This window comes from Cupressus sempervirens, chromosome 3 (genome assembly GCF_028749045.1).
Source record: "Cupressus sempervirens isolate cs-2001-9-10 chromosome 3, ASM2874904v1, whole genome shotgun sequence".
Classification (NCBI taxonomy): Eukaryota; Viridiplantae; Streptophyta; class Pinopsida; order Cupressales; family Cupressaceae; genus Cupressus; species Cupressus sempervirens.
In genome coordinates this window covers 499,142,135-499,158,439 of record NC_143120.1, presented here as the reverse complement: position 1 = coordinate 499,158,439, position 16,305 = coordinate 499,142,135, and the positions used below count along the sequence as shown (strand labels likewise).

The 16,305-nt window shown below is 36.1% G+C and overlaps 1 protein-coding gene across 2 annotated transcripts in view; it reads left to right on the top strand.

Moving 5' to 3' along the window:
• Positions 1-16,305, top strand: part of BGLU42 (beta glucosidase 42) — a 139,688-nt gene that overhangs the window by 17,656 nt on the left and 105,727 nt on the right. For both annotated transcript variants that reach the window (XM_089820545.1, XM_089820546.1), the window contains exons 2-3: positions 6,918-6,984; positions 7,139-7,197. In XM_089820545.1, coding sequence (XP_089676671.1) covers positions 6,918-6,984; positions 7,139-7,197 — 126 coding nt within the window. The remainder of the gene's footprint in view (positions 1-6,917; positions 6,985-7,138; positions 7,198-16,305) is intronic.

Here is a 16,305-nt window from a genome sequence, read left to right as displayed (position 1 = left end):
GTTGTTAAAAACAACTCATGTCATGGCATTTCAAAAATATGTTTTTGGCAAAAAACGCCCCTCTATTTGATACTTAGCAAAAATGATTTGTGTATTGATGATTATTGAGCACGTTTTTGGCATCCATATCAAAAGACGAACCTCCATTCATTGCTCATTAATATCCATTATTTGCAAATGTGGAGGAGGTCAAAATAGTTGGTTGAAGATTCGAATTTGGAGGAGACTCATTCTTTAAACCTATTAATCTTCCACATTTGGCTCTTTGATCTCCAAGTAAGTAGACATTTTCAACTTTGCTTGTCAATTCATACTTATCTTGCTATTTCATTGCATCTTTCGATTTATCCTTGTACATTTGTCCCAAGATGTACTTAAATAAGAGGAGAACGTCCATTTTTGAGTGTTTAGAATTTCCCCAAATTCTAAATTCGAATTTGCATAACAGAGCAACTTTGTTCTTGTCATGTTCGAGTCGAAGACCAAAGGTATGTTTTTCGTTTTGTGTTTAGTTTGTTCGTTGTTTGCTTGCTGTTTTGTTTTTCTTCTTTTGAAGAAGTTGCAAGTTCTTTCCCAAGAACACAAGGTCATTTCACTTTGCAAGAATTTGCCTTAGGAAAAAATTCACCCAAGAACTAAGAACTCAAACACAAGCACAACTGTAGACTAGAAAGGAGTATGATCAGAATAACAATGTATTCAATTCAATATGCATATAAGAGTACACTAGGAGTGCCTGTATATAAAGGCCTCTAAGATGCATCTTGAATGCCTAAGAATCAATATCATGATAAGTCATACAACCAGGCACATGTCCACCAGATATGGGTTATCCTCCATTAAGCATGGAAGTAAGTGCGATGATGAGAGGATAAGCCTACAAGGGTGTAACACGCAAATCAGTGTTGTAGACAACATGTGCTAAAAAAGGAGTGCGAATAACTGTGTTGTCTACATGACAGCTCAGTGAATGATGCAAACTCCAGTGTTGTAGACACCATGTGCTGAAATAGAGTTGCGTACTTTTGTGTTGTCAACATGACAACTCAAAAAGGTGTGCAAACTCTTGAGTGTCTCACAAAATAAAATAATAAAATAATGCATTAACCTAAGTAAACTTAAGTGTAAATAGTAAATACGTATTTACACCAACACCCCCCCTTAAGTGCAACTTAGGGGAATGCCCTTAAGCTTGCAAAACTAGGATGAAATGCATAATGGGTCTCAACTACTAGGCCATGTTAGGTACCCATGTACATAATGAAAATGCAATCTCTCATAAAGCAGAGAAAGAGGGAAAACCTCATTGGAAAAACCCTCCCCCAAAAAGAGAGATGAAAAGAACAAGATGCATGGATGGATGGAATAATCAAGAACCCCCCATTACGACATACATCCATTATATACAAAAGTGTAAGAATGAGAAGAACAAGACCTCATAAGAGGAAAAAGTCCCCCCATAAGAAAGAAGAGGAAGAGAGACAAGGTAGTTCCCCCCCCAATGAAGAATGTCGACCAGTGATTGCTGCTCCAAGGAAGAAGCCAGTTCGTGAATGCTGGATAATGTTCCTCCCCTTTGGAAGAAACAATGGCAAAGGTGCAATCCTGAAGATGTATGCTGATCCTGAAACTTGCTCAAGTGTCCCTATGTTGATGCTGGTGGTCGCCCCTTCCAACTGTGCTGAAAAGAACGAATATAGATCTGGCAAGGATGTCTATTGAACCTGTTCCAGTGAACCATCTGTCTCCTCAATTGATAAAGAGACCTTTGACAACTGCTGTTCATAAGGATCCACAATCACGTCAACCTGTAATGATCGATCATGTAGAGAATGGACATGAGGATCAGAGTGAGCCCTCACAACAACTGTAGAAGGATCATCTTCATCAAAGAGAAGATGTAAATCATCAAGGCTATCTCCCAAATCTGTGGTGTGTGACTTCACGAACAAACTTGCAATGTCTGCCAAGAAGTCATCAATTGAAGCTGGAGCTGGAAGACAACATGTACCCTGCTGTGCTGGACCTTTCACCGTGGCAATATAAGCATGTGGACTAGACTAATGATTTGACCTCTCACTGCAGCTGTCAATGGAAACTCACGTCTCTGAATTTGTTGAAGCACTATCGCTGGTGTCACTATCAGTTTCCACAGTGTATGAAGTGCAGAGAGGAGTAGAGGATAAACTGGGTGAACTTTCCTCAAAGTGGATATCCTTCTCCACAAAAATCTCATGAGTCTCTGGATCCATAAGTCTGTAAGCCTTTACATTGTTTTCATATCCTATGAAAATACAAGGCCTAGGTTACAGTGCCTTGCATCCCCTGGAAGATAGGTTTGCCCATGCTGGACAACCGAAGACTTTGAAGTGACTCAATTGATTTTCTGCCGCACCATGCCTCAAAAGGAGTCTTCCCATCTAGGGCATTATGAGGAGACCTGTTTAGTATGCGAGTAACACTGCTAATAGCTTCAACTTCAAGTGTTGGATCAAGAGACTTGGCTTTTATCATGCAACTTGCCATAGTCTTAAGAGTTCTAATCCTCACATATCTGCTTTCATTATCCATCCATAGAACCTTGATGGCTTTCCTTGATTTGTGTTCAACATGAGCCTTGAAGGCTAGAAGCTTGTCCAACCTCCATTCTTATGATGAAGGAAGTAGACCCATGTGAAGCATGAAAAGTCATCAACAAAGGTAAGGATGTAGTGGCCTTGGCTGATTGATGTCACTGCAAAAGGTCTTGCTAAAACCATGTGAACCAACTGGAGAACCACTGGTGCTCTGGAAGACTTGCCTTTATCATACTTCTCCTTGAGATGCATATCCACTGAACATGAACACTCACCCTTAGAAAAGTTGATGTTAGGTAGACCTTTGACCATGTGTTTTGAGCAAAGTTGCTGAAGATGGCAGAAGTCAAGATGACCAAACTACTCATGCCATAATGTGCTTTGTGAAGTAGAGTGAGTTAGCAAGGCTTGTGAAGGAGACTTAGGCACAAAGTAAGAGAAAGAATAAAGCCTCTTGTCATGATTGACTTTCCCCACTGCAACCAATGAATCATCTCTAAGACTGCGTACCATCACTGAATTTGGAAGGAACTCAACTTTGTGGCCATCTCCAAGGTGACTGACTTGGTAAACTGAGAGGAGATTGGAGCTAAGGTTTGGAACGTAGAGAACATCTTTGAATTCCCCATTTTCCATTTCCACATGTCCTTTTCCTTCAACTTCCATTTTAGTATCATCTACCACAAAGATGTGTGGTACCTTTGACTGCTTTAATGAAGAAAAGTCTCCCTTTGAAGAACCCATATGGTAGGAGGCACCTGAGTCAAGTATCCATTCCAAAGAAGAACTTGAATTTGCCATGCTTGCCCTTTTCCCTTTGAAGAATCCTTGGAAGTACCTAGCACTTGAATTTTGTTCTTCTTGAGTAGATTTTCTAACCCATCGATTCTTTTAGTCTTGCAATGATGCTCATCATGATTTCGCTTTTTGCAATATACAATATGCTCACAATTTTCAGCAAAAATCTTCGAAGACGAATCACAAAATTTCATAAAATTCCTTTAATGATTTTTATTTCAAAAATCGAAAACCAAAATTCTAGAAAAAATTCTAGATCAAAAGAGGCTAATCTTTTTAAATTTTCTTTTTCTAAATTTTATGAAATCCCATTGACCTCCTTTAATACCATGTTATGATAAATCAATGTTGTTGTAGTTGTATTAAATTATGTTAACAAATTCTTCCTTGGCAACTCCAAAGTTCGGTTCAGTTCTTGAAAAAGTTTGGTCCTTGTCATATTCTTACAAAAGTCTATCTATATTCTATCAGATGAACCTCATACGAATTTTGTCGTTTTTATTGCGAATTTGCACATCCTTGGTAGGACTCAACCTTGATTCAATAAAAGTATTATTTTTAAAAAACTTTTTTGAAGTTTTTTTTCGGTCTATTTTAGTTAATCCAACTCTACAATGCTAAAACAGATCACTAAAAAGGCCTATAAAGTAAGAGTCAAGACAAATTTTATTTGGACAAATGTTGATAGATAAGTAGGAGATAATTTCCTAAGTTGCCGATTCAAATTCTAGTACGGATGCGAATTTGAGATTCGCATTCGAAATTCATCCCAATATTTTTTGGGTTGGGTTCGGCTTCATTTTGGGTTCGTCCATACCAAAACATATCTTTAAAAAAAAAAATATATGTGTGTGTTTATGCAACAACAAATAAGTCCATACACCACTCTGCCAATAGTAAAGCAACATAGTAAAATAGAACACCATATCTATGTTTCAATATAATAGGATATTAATTGCATCATTTAGCCATACATACAACATCATACACTTGCTTGGTCGCATGCATGGGAAATATTTCCATATCAAGGGACAGTTTGAGAATGAAAGGAATCATCAAAAGATAAGTGCAGTTATCTGAGTTTTTTATATTGGTTAGAGGATTTCTAACCAAGCTAGATCAAAAGTTGAGATTCAGATTTGAAGCCTTGGATTCAAAGAATATATCATAGCTTTTTAAAAGAAATTCCTCTATAATCATCAATTCGGACTTCACCAATTGTCAATTTGGATTTCCTCTATTTGCAAGTTTTCATTTTCACTTGCAAATACATAACTGACATATAAACCATATTTTTTGGCCTTTTTAGTGGTCACTTTTAGGGTTGGGAGGATCGAATAAATCAAATTAGGCAAAAGAACACTTTTAAAAAGTAAAAAGAATTTGTTTTGAGACCAAATTCAGCTTGGGTTCCGCTGCTAGGCAGCAAATTCTTCAAAATTTGCTCTGAATTCTGCCCAGATCCCTTTGACAGAATTTGCAGCGAATCTGTGGCCCTCTAGGAGAATTTGGGGAGAATTTGACAAGGACCAGACTTTGGACAGAATTGAACCAGACTTTGATGGTTGCTGGAGAGAATCTGGTAACTTAGATAATCTCCACAGCAAGTCAAATTGTGATATTGCTATCAGGTTTTCACTGTGTAGTTTTTAAGTGTGAAATTTGGGTCAATGAGTTTGACTCAAAAACTATACAGTTAAATCTTGATAGCAATATCATAGACATTAATATTTATGGTGGTGCTATGTTGCTTTACTATTAGCATAGTGGTGTGTGAACTTATTTGCTGCTACATATATATGCATATACATAAGCACACACACATTTAAAAAAAAATGTATTTGTATGGACGAACCCAAAATGAATTCGTACCCAACCCTCAAAAAAATTGAATGAATTTTGAACCCAAATCTCGATCCCAAATCCGAATTGGCAACTCAAGTATTAAACAAAGGAGATCTCCTTATATAGATCTACAAAGATGATGTTTCTAAAAGAAACAATTGCAAACTAAAGACGGGAATTGAAACTACTAATAAACTAACAACTAACTAAGATGACCATTAAAGAAATATTATCATCTTGTAATAGCAAGCACTTACTATAAATAGCAGTCTTATTTGGGGTTCAAAGAGAACAATCCTAGAAAAGTTAGAAAGATTGGTGCCATACTAGTATTTACCATAGATAGTAGTGTTATTTGAGGATAAAGATAACAAACTTAAAAATATTGGTGCCATGCAAACCTTATTATAAATAGAAAGTATTGACAAAACCCTTTTGAAATTGAGAACTGAGCTCACCAAGAATATTGGAACATTCCTAGTGAAATTGGAAACGAAACCCTAGAAATTGGTTAATGCTTGCAAAATAGGATGGTGTAAAAAATGGAAAAATTATAATTCTCTCTTCCTAAAGATTGCTTGCCATAAAGAAAAGCCATACAATTCCCAAAACATTAAGCTGATCTGGACTGAAACCAAAAATGACCCTAGGGTCACAATTCAACCTAGGAGATCTATAGTACCATAGTCTCAAAGGCTAATATGAATTTCTTACATAAACTCTAAGGGCTAATTTGATATAATGTATCTTAGTTCAAGTCTATTTTATTTAGGATTACATAGATATAATTTGATCAAAGAGGTTAGGTTCTTTCCGCTAATGAGTTGGGTGGAGAGCATTAAAAGCTAAGTGAAGAACATAAAGTTGATTGGATCTCTCTTCTATTCTTTCTCATTATTTAGTAGTAGAATAGGGTGTGTTCGCATCTGATATTTCCCGGAGATGGCAATAGACCTTTGAAGTCCCTTGTCTTGCTTGGGTTACACAATGGTTGCATTTCTGAAAAGGTGCTAGAATGAGCCTTGAAAAGGTGGTAGAACAACAACCACTTAATTTTGTGTTGAATTCACAACCACAGGGAAATTATCTACTTCTTTAGATCAGTGAAGAAATTGTTTGACCTTGGATGCTAGGATTTGTTTTTAATTGCATTGATGGCATAAAATAATGCACAAGGCATTGATTTGAAGAATCCTATTGGCTCGATCCATTCTCTTCATGACTTTCCAAAGATATTCTTTGGGGCTGATGTGAAAAAAAAATCTTTATTGAGTAGAAAAGGGTTTTGTGTTTTCCCCTCAACTATTTGTTCTTTTTTAGCTTTTGGCTTTTTCATTTTTCAGCTTTTGATAATACTCTTCTAGTTCTATTACATCTCTTAGAAATGTTTTTCAAGGCATTGATTTGAAAAATCCTATTGGCTTGATCCATTCTCTTCATGACTTCTCAAAGATATTCTTTGGGGCTGATGTGAAAAAAATTCTTTGAGTAGAAAAGGGTTTTGTATTTTCCCCTCAACTATTTGCTTTTTTTCAGCTTTTGGGTTTCTCATTTTGATGCTTTTGGTAATACTCTTCTAGTTCTATTACAACTCTTAGAAATGTTTTTCTATAGATCTTTCCTTGTTTTCATTAAAAGATTGTTTTTTTGAGTTCTATTGACTTAAAATGTGATTTCTTGATTTTATTCTTATCTTAGGTTGAAGGTGCTGCAAAAGGAGGAGGAAGAGGCCCTAGTATTTGGGATGTATTTTCACACACACCAGGTTTACTTTAACTTTCTTCTATTAAATCATGTTATCTTCGTCTCTTTTGTGTTTCCTAGGGTAAGAATCTTAAGCTTTTCCATCTTTACGTTTTTGATAAGCATTAAATGCAATAGATAATGTTCCTCAAATGATAATCTCTTGAATTTTTTAGGAAAAATTTTGGATGGAAAAAACGGAGATATTGCAGTGGATCAGTATCATCGTTACAAGGCAAGAATTTACTTCTTGTGATCTATTGGTTAGGAAATGCATATGATAATAAGCTTTGGTTTCAATAAAACATGGTAATGTTTATTCGTATGGGATTTTTTGCTGTTTTTTGAAGATGATCCTTAGCCACTTCATTTTCTAGAAGTCTCAATAGATAATAGATAAGCATCACCGATTTATAACTCAATACCAGAGGTACTAACAAACAGTACCAAAACATTTACTGATCTTTATTTCTGAATTGCACAAACAGAAACTGATAATTGTTTTCCCAAAATACATTACATTAGTTCTACTACATAAATATGTGCACAGAATATACTGAATCAGAAAGAAATAGATTGCACCTTATTCTTCTCCTCACACATGAATACTGACTAGAAGGTCCTTATGTCCAAGGCAAATGAATTCGCAGCCAAGTCCAAGAGTCATTTGGATTGAAGGCCACACCAATATAAAAGAAAAGAAGGCCAAAGCACAAAAAGTGACTTCCACCTTTATAGAACCAAAAGTCTGAAAATATTCAAGGCAGATATAGTGAATGCACAAGAACAATCAGGGTGGGGTCCCATGGAGGGGGGTTTCCTTCTACAAGCCCAAGCTGGTTCCAACCGCTAATGCTGAATGATATGCTATTGTTTTTTTGTGATTTTTGGGAAGCATATAAAGCATGAATTAAAGACTGAAATAAAATGCAAATATGATGTAAGGAGATGGTGGAAAGGTAGGGCCAAAGGCTCGCCTAATCATCAACCACTACTTGCTGAGTTACACAACGGAAGCAATTCATAAAGGACAACACCAAAATGGGAGAACCAATAATCTTTCATTTATTCATCAATTTTCATCATACATGCCCAGCTGTGAGGCCTTCTAGATTATGGCCAATACAAAGATTCAAATACATAAAGTATCCTCTAGCATTCAAGATCTATGATCTCCATTTTTTAGTTTCCAACCCCCAAAACTTTTGACTTCTAAACCTAGACCAAGACCACCTATTTATGCTTGCCAAAACGATTTACAAAAGCTTCTAGACATCAAATTGGCGAAGGCTAACCAAATAGTGGTCTACACACATCCCAATGATCGATCCCATACATTAAATTACGACCAAAAATTAAATATTTAGGTCGGCTCTCAAATAAGAACCAGACAGACAACTTGGTGCAAGAAGAAGATATCACCGAACAACAACCACAAACGGCCACTGAGGCACTTGGTGAACATAGAACAAAAATCACTCGGCAAACAAAGAACCCGGGCCACTCGATGAATGAAGATAGGAATGCATCCACCAAGCCAACAACAAAGAAGTTACTTAGCAGGTTCATAGTGATAACCGAGCACACATCTACCAGATTATAGTGCAACCCAAGATGCTTCTGCATCAAATTACTCACACCACTAATGAAACTCATAATTCACTTGCAAATTTATTAATTACCACACTTAGGCAGAAGTGATAAACAAATTACATCAGAAATGGAAATGGAACCTGTTTTCTGTAAGCTACAGCAAATAGACGATTACAGCCTTTAGGAAAATTCACCAAGATTGGTGATGCGTAGGTTTCTATTTCCAAATTAGTGGCTGTGGCACATGTGCCCATCCACAGTAAACCACGCTGCTGCAGTGAGAACCCATGCTATGAGGCTTGAGCTAGAGCCTTGTTTTTTCATTTTGTTTACAGATATTGATAGAGATACGTTTCATGGATCTTCATCTTAGATTCTTACTTACATTTATGATTTGATGTCTTATGGATCTTCATCTTACATACATTCTATGATTTGAATCATTATGATCATATGATTTCTATTTACTTCAGCTACAGCCTACAATTTACGTTTTATGTGTAACATAGTTACGTATGTGATGGATTTATCATTTATGTTCCATGTTTATGTATGTTAACTTCTATTTGATGATGTTATAGTGTGTTTAAGTTATATTCAATAAAGGTTGCATGAAGTAAGTTTTAAATTGCTAAAGTCTCTAAATTTAAAGGGTTTTTTAAATTTTCCGATTCATAGCTGATTCATGGGCTATTCATGGCCGATTCATGATTCGATTTGGCCTTGCCAATTCTGATCCGATTCCGATTCTTGTTATTTTGCTATAAATAGGTCTTCAACAAAGACCCTCAAAACTCACTGTCAGCTCATGAGGGTCCCGATGGTGAACTGATCATTCCTGGCTGCAAGAACGTACTAAATTGGGGGCATTACATTTCTAAAAATAATACTGTGGGTGCTGCTAAGGTTTTTTAGGATTATTTTGAAGTGGGGTGGTCCCATGAATTTTGTGGTTTAGTTTAGGCTAAAAAATTTAAGCTTAAAGATTTATGGAAGTTGGTGGTCTCATTGATTTCTTTAGTTGGCATATTTAATTTTTGCGAGTAAATAAATATAACAGATAAAAAATTTAATTGATAAGAACTGAAATAAATCTTATGATTGACTTGCGTAGAAAAAAGCCTGTGGGTAGGGTGATTTCTAGCCCCCCACTTTTTCCACTTGCCTAAATTTGCAGCCCTTCAAAGTAGGGACTTGTATTTTGAGGAAGAGATTCCAATTTATCCCGTGGTAATGTTTTTGACTTCATGGGGCATCTTACTCCTTAAACATTGATATGAGTGAAGCTCAACTCATGAGATCCCAGCCATGGTCCATGAATTCCAACACTAGAAATACAGAAAACAACACTTTCCAATGCTTCCACAACTTCACCTCAATAGCCACCAAAAAGGGAAGTGCATCAGTGGTCCAAGAAAGTGCCTTACAAATAACAGTGAAGGACTATCCTCAATGTCCAATAAGAAAATTTCCTAATTCTTATGATCAGAAAATGACTCTAAATTCTCATGCCAAATTGGAGGAGCATGTTGGCTACCAAGAACCAAACTCACAAACTTTAGAGTAATCATATTTGTCATCACTTAAAAAAGAGCCGATTGAATGAAAAAGCTTCACCTTATAAAATAAACCTTTCTTTGATGGAGCAGATTAAACCAGATACTTTGAATTATATAGAACTTGCAAAGCTGGTCAACAATACTCTGCAAATATTCCTTACATATTATGCATAGGAAAGGGAGGCTTCATCACACACGTCCAGCTACTAAAGAAGACTTCATCAACCCACATGTAATGTCCCCAAATTTTGACAAACTAAATTAATTATTCTAAAGTTGTTCAAGTAAATAAATGATTAATTGGATGACTTTTTTTAACTTGATAAGTATTAGATAATTTCCACAGCAAGTCAAATTGTGATATTGCTATCAAGATTTAATTGTGTGATTTTGAGTCAAATTCATTGACCCATGTTTCATGAGTAGTGATTCAACATGAATCCATCTCTCATGAGAATAAATGGAACACTTAATACTCTTTGGATCTAGGTGATGCTCACAGGGGTGAAGCACCGAGACTTCTCCTACTTATCAATTGATGAGCTTAAGGGGCTTTTTAATAAATGGTTCATAAGGCACAACACTTGGTGAAGGTTTTGCAAATGGGGTTGCAAGCTTTGGGTTTAACCATGGAGGAAACTCTGTAGTTAAGCATGCTCAGGCTGGAGTAGTATGTTGCCTCCCGATGCTTCAACCCTGTGAGCATCACCTCGATCCAATGAGTGCTAAGTGTTCCATTTATTCTCATGAGAGATGGATTCATATTGAATCACTACTCATGAAACATGGGTCAATGAGTTTAACTCAAAATCACACAGTTAAATCTTGATAGCAATATCACAATTTGACTTGTGGAAATTATCTCCTACTTATCAATTGATGAGCTTAAGGGGCTTTTTGATGAATAGTTCATAAGGCACAATACTTGGTGAAGGTTTTGCAAATGGGGTTGCAAGCTTTGGGTTTAACCATGGAGGAAACTTCGTAGTTAAGCGCGCTCAGGCTGGACTAGTACTGGGATGGGTGACCTCCGGGGAAGTCCTGGTGCTTCACCCTTGTGAGCATTACCTAGATCCAATGAGTGCTGAGTGTTCCATTTATTCTCATGAGAGATGGATTCATATTGAATCACTACTCATGAAACATGGGTCAATGAGTTTGACTCAAAATCACATAGTTAAATCTTGATAGCAATATCACAATTTGACTTGTTGTGGAAATTATCTCCTACTTATCAATTGATGAGCTTAAGGGGCTTTCTAATGAATGGTTCATAAGGCACAACACTTGGTAAAGGTTTTGCAAATGGGGTTGCAAGCTTTGGGTTTAACCATGGAGGAAATTCTGTAGTTAAGCGCGCTCAGGCTGGAGTAGGCTGGAGTAGTACTGGGATGGGTGACCTCCCAGGAAGTCCCGGTGCTTCACCCCTCTGAGCATCACCTAGATCCAATGAGTGCTAAGTGTTCCATTTATTCTCATGAGAGATGGATTCATGTTGAATCACTACTCATGAAACATGGGTCAATGAGTTTGACTCAAAATCACACAGTTAAATCTTGATAGCAATATCACAATTTGTTTTAACTTATTTAGTTAAAAAGAGACTCAAATTAAATTATATTATAAAGTCACTTTGATTATTAAGTTTTCTACCTTATTCCAGAATCTATGTTATCAGTTGGAAAATTCTGGAAGCTCCGCCACTTTGATTAGAAAAGAGAGGGTTTGCAATTCATTTGACATTTTAAGATTTTATTTTAATTTGAAATCTGCTTCAAAGATAAAGAAATTGACAGGTCTGATGTTTAAATTAGGTATTGGTGGTTAAAGTTTATCCCGAATATTATATTGCAAGTAAATATTACAGAGACCTTAAATGTGCTGATAAAATGACTCATTAAAGATTATTTTGTTAAAGAGACCTTACAGTGAATATTTTATGCATTGCAAGAAATCATCAGGCTTAAAAAGGAATGATTGCCATTGGTTAAAGTGGTGCTTTAATAATTGTTTGGAAGGCACTTTAATAAATTGAAAGCCCAATCTACGCTATGGAGTCTGATGCGTAATATTGTGGGGCCACTAATAATATTTTCTGAGTGATAGAGTATATGTTTTCTGTGGGGACAGGTATATAGAATTACATATTTCTTTCCCCAAAACAATTAATGTTTTAGATGTGTATAATTTGATATATTTGGGCTGAATAAATCTTGACATAGACAAAGATTGCTAATTTCGCTCTTCGTGGTGCTGTGTTAGCTGAAGTTTACACACCAGAGTGTTGCATCCTGTCAGGATTGAGCAGGAGTTGAAGAAAGTACATGTTGCTTCTATTTCATGATTACTTTGGGACAGGCTATGAGGTACACATGGCTGGCTGTATAAGCCGTGACATCTTGGAAGTGGTTTCTGTTGGTTGACTAGACCCGTAGACTTTTTTGAGCCGTGAATCATTTCCATTTTGGGTTGGCTCAGGCACAATTGTTAATTATGTATTTCTGTGAGTGTAGTTCCAATAGTACAAATTGCTTCAGATTCTACTGGCTTCTGCTGAAGTATGTTTCAGGAGTTAATGAGCAATACTAAGTATTGGAAGTCAACAGTTGCCAGTATTTGCAAGGTCACAGCCATGCAATTCAGGAAATAGCATTGTTTATTATGGCTTCACAAATGAAAGAAGAAGCAGAGGCCAAAATCTGGACACTCTGTATTGAAATGTTCTCAGTATTGTAATCTTACATATTAAAACTGTAGTTGAAACTTGAGCTCCTCTTACATTGCAGTAGTTGTAATATATAATCTTTGTCTTCATACATCAAACATTATGAACAAATATCAGCATTATGAATCAAAAACTGTTTAGAACAACGGTTAAAACTTGAATGCTTCTTCAGTAGGCTTTTCTGTTTGCATGAATTAATGTTGCCATTTTTTGCCTCCTTTAGTATCAATTCCAGCTACCAAGATTGGCCTATTAGTGAGGTCTCGTGAGCCAATGAGATGGATAGGGAACTCTTTAGGGACTTGTGATGACATATCAAGGTCTAAAGAGCCAGTTTGACCAGTCTTGGGGAGTATCCTAGATTTTAGGAGAAAAATCCTTATTTTTTAGGGTTTGAACTGTGGGAGTTAGCAGGGAAACACTAGAAGATCTTCGGGATCATCTTGGACACTATTGGTATAATTCCTTTTTTAGGAGAGTTCTTAAATTCTAAGATGGAATTTCCAATTAGCTCACCATGGTCAGACAACATCAGTGGACAGGGAGTATCAGACTGAATTCGAAATGGAGTCCAGATGAGAGGGCTACAATTGAATTGGGAAATAATTTAATAAATTTCTATGTATGGTTAAATAAAATAACAATAAAGTGATTATTATAATCACTTTGAATATAATAAAGTATTATATTATTTGGCCCTATATGTGTAGTATCAATATTACAAATTGCTTCAGATTCTATTGGCTTCTGCTGAAGTATGTTTTAGGAGTTATGAGCAATACAAAGCTAAGTTGCCGATTCAGAAGCAGATGTGAGATTCAGATGCAAGATGCGGGATGCATGATTTTTGTTTTTGGGGGGATAAGGATGCGTTTGGAAGCGTCTATATTTATTTTAAATATATGCATATATATAATATTAAAATATATGCAAAGAATTTAAGAAACTTATAAATATAAGAGGTTAGAGTTAGAAACTTAGAAATATACAAACATCCATCATTTGATAGTATCATATGATTCTTCACCATTGACCAAGTTTCAAGATTCAAGATTCAAGATATTTCATATGTCAATTAAATAGTTCAAACTTCAAACTGAAACTTCATAGGCACAAATATTCACATTGAAATTTACTCAAGTTCTAGAATCCAAACTACAAAATCAAGAATACCTCAAGGAAAATCAGTATACAGCAAAATATTATTAAAATATAAATCTCAGCATGTAGTTGGAGACCCCTGAAAATTAGCTTATTAGAAACAAAAAGTCCAAATCTATTCATAGTATTGCTAAGGTAGAGAGATTAGGCAATTGTAAATATGGCTGTTAATGGATAGCCAAGTTTTCAATTTCTATTAGTTGTGATTTTGAACAAACAACTAAAGCAAATGATTCAACATTTGTCACCTCTCAATTATTTTCGTAAGAAGGCTAGGACAAAATAAATGACACAACAGAAACACATTTCTTCTAATGCAGACCACAATCTAATGACAGTTTCACAAGTTACTAGATAATTGCTCAAAGCTGCGATTCCAATAATGAAAAAAATAGTAGAATATGTTGCAAAATTAGTAATGACATGTGGGTGCCATCTAGAAGCGCCTGGATGCCTTGTGTTTGCCATGCGGATGCCACCCACAGGCACCCGAATGCGGATGGATACCTATCAAGCATCCGTTCGCCTCTAGGTGCCGACAGGCATTTGTTTGCATCCAGATGCTTGTGGGTGGCATTCGGGTGGCAACCATAGGGCACCCGTCCGCCTCTAAGTATTCGCACGCATCCACTTCAACCTCCACTGTCTAAGCACAAATATCAGTATATGAGATACCAAGTATTGGAAGTTGATATTTTCTAGTATTTGCAAGGTTACTGTCATGCAATTCATTGTTTATTGAAACTTGAGCACCTCTTACATTGCAGTGGTTGTAATATTTATTCTTTGTCTTCATACATCAACATTATGAACAAATATCAACGTTATGAATCAAAAACTATTTAGAACAAGGATTAGAACTTGTATGCTTCTTCAATAGGCTTTGCTGTTTGTGTAAAGATGTCTCTATTTTTATGCCTCCTTTAGTATCAATATTAACTAGCAAGACTGGCCATTTAGTGGGGTCTCTTGGGCCAATGAGATGGATAGGGAACTCTTGAGGGACTTTTGACGACATTTCAGGGCATAGAGAGCCAGTCTTGGGCAGTCTCCTAGATTTTGGAAGAAATCTCTATTTTTTTGGGGTTGAACTGAGAGCTAGCAAGGACATATTGGAAGATCTTCGGGATAATCTTGGACATTATTGGCACAATTCCTTTTTTAAGAGATTCTTAAATTCTAAGATAGATTTTCCAGTTAGCTCACCATGGTTTGACGACGTCTGTAATAACCCTCTGATTGGTTATGGCTAATTAGACAACAATTTCTTCCTCAATTCATAGGTTTGACATTACGTCAAACACTTGGGTAGCAATTCCATTATTAATGTTTGTATGATGTTTGGAATGTATTTGTTTTTTGTTTCAATTTTGGCAAGAAGTATAAATACAAATTGTAAATGACAATGCCAAATAGATTTTGTAATAATTTCGAGTATTGTATTTACTAAATGTGATCTCATAACAAATCATTCATCATATCTATGTAGTTACATGTAGACAACCAATTTATTAAAAATCATAAAGAACTTGTTGTTGCCATTCCAATTCCAAGAGAGACTGTAGTGATTACTCTATCAAAATGAATCCAAAGGATCTTGTTTATTTTATTGGTGTGTAAATGCAAATGCGTGATTGCAAACATGTAAAATTTACACAACTCCAGATATTTGCCCTTTTCCTAATGACGCCTCCTAGCTCTAGACACGGGGCTTCAAAACTTAATCGCAACCCTTAGAATAGAAATCAAAAGGCTCCTATTCTACATGCAAGTCTTCAATTATTGATCGCAAGCATCTGATTGTGACTGCAAGACCCCAAATTCATGAAAGCTGACCCTTACTGATGGTAGTGAAACATATATATGGGTTGCATGCTTATATTAATCATAATATCGAGATCGTAGGTTGCTTGAAATGATGTGCAAATCTCCAAGTGTAAACGCAGACCTCAGATTTGTGCTCACGAGCCACTAAACAATGATCACAAGTTAGTAATCTTCGACGCAGGCTTCTAAGTCAACAATCGGCCCTTAGGATAAATCACAAGTTATAATTGATGAATTGGTTCTCAATTGATGGCTGCATGCAACCAATGAGAGTCCAATTCTCTTCCATAAGGATTAACGACAATCCCTTCTAATCTCACAATGAATTTTTCTAGAACAAACACAAGTAGATCCATAGTAGATGGACATCCAAATGCAAGAATGATCTCTATACTTGCAGCAGAGATTGCAAACAATTTCCCAGCACCAGATAACAAGAACATTCGTAATTCCAGAATTTTCAGCTACAAAGATAACT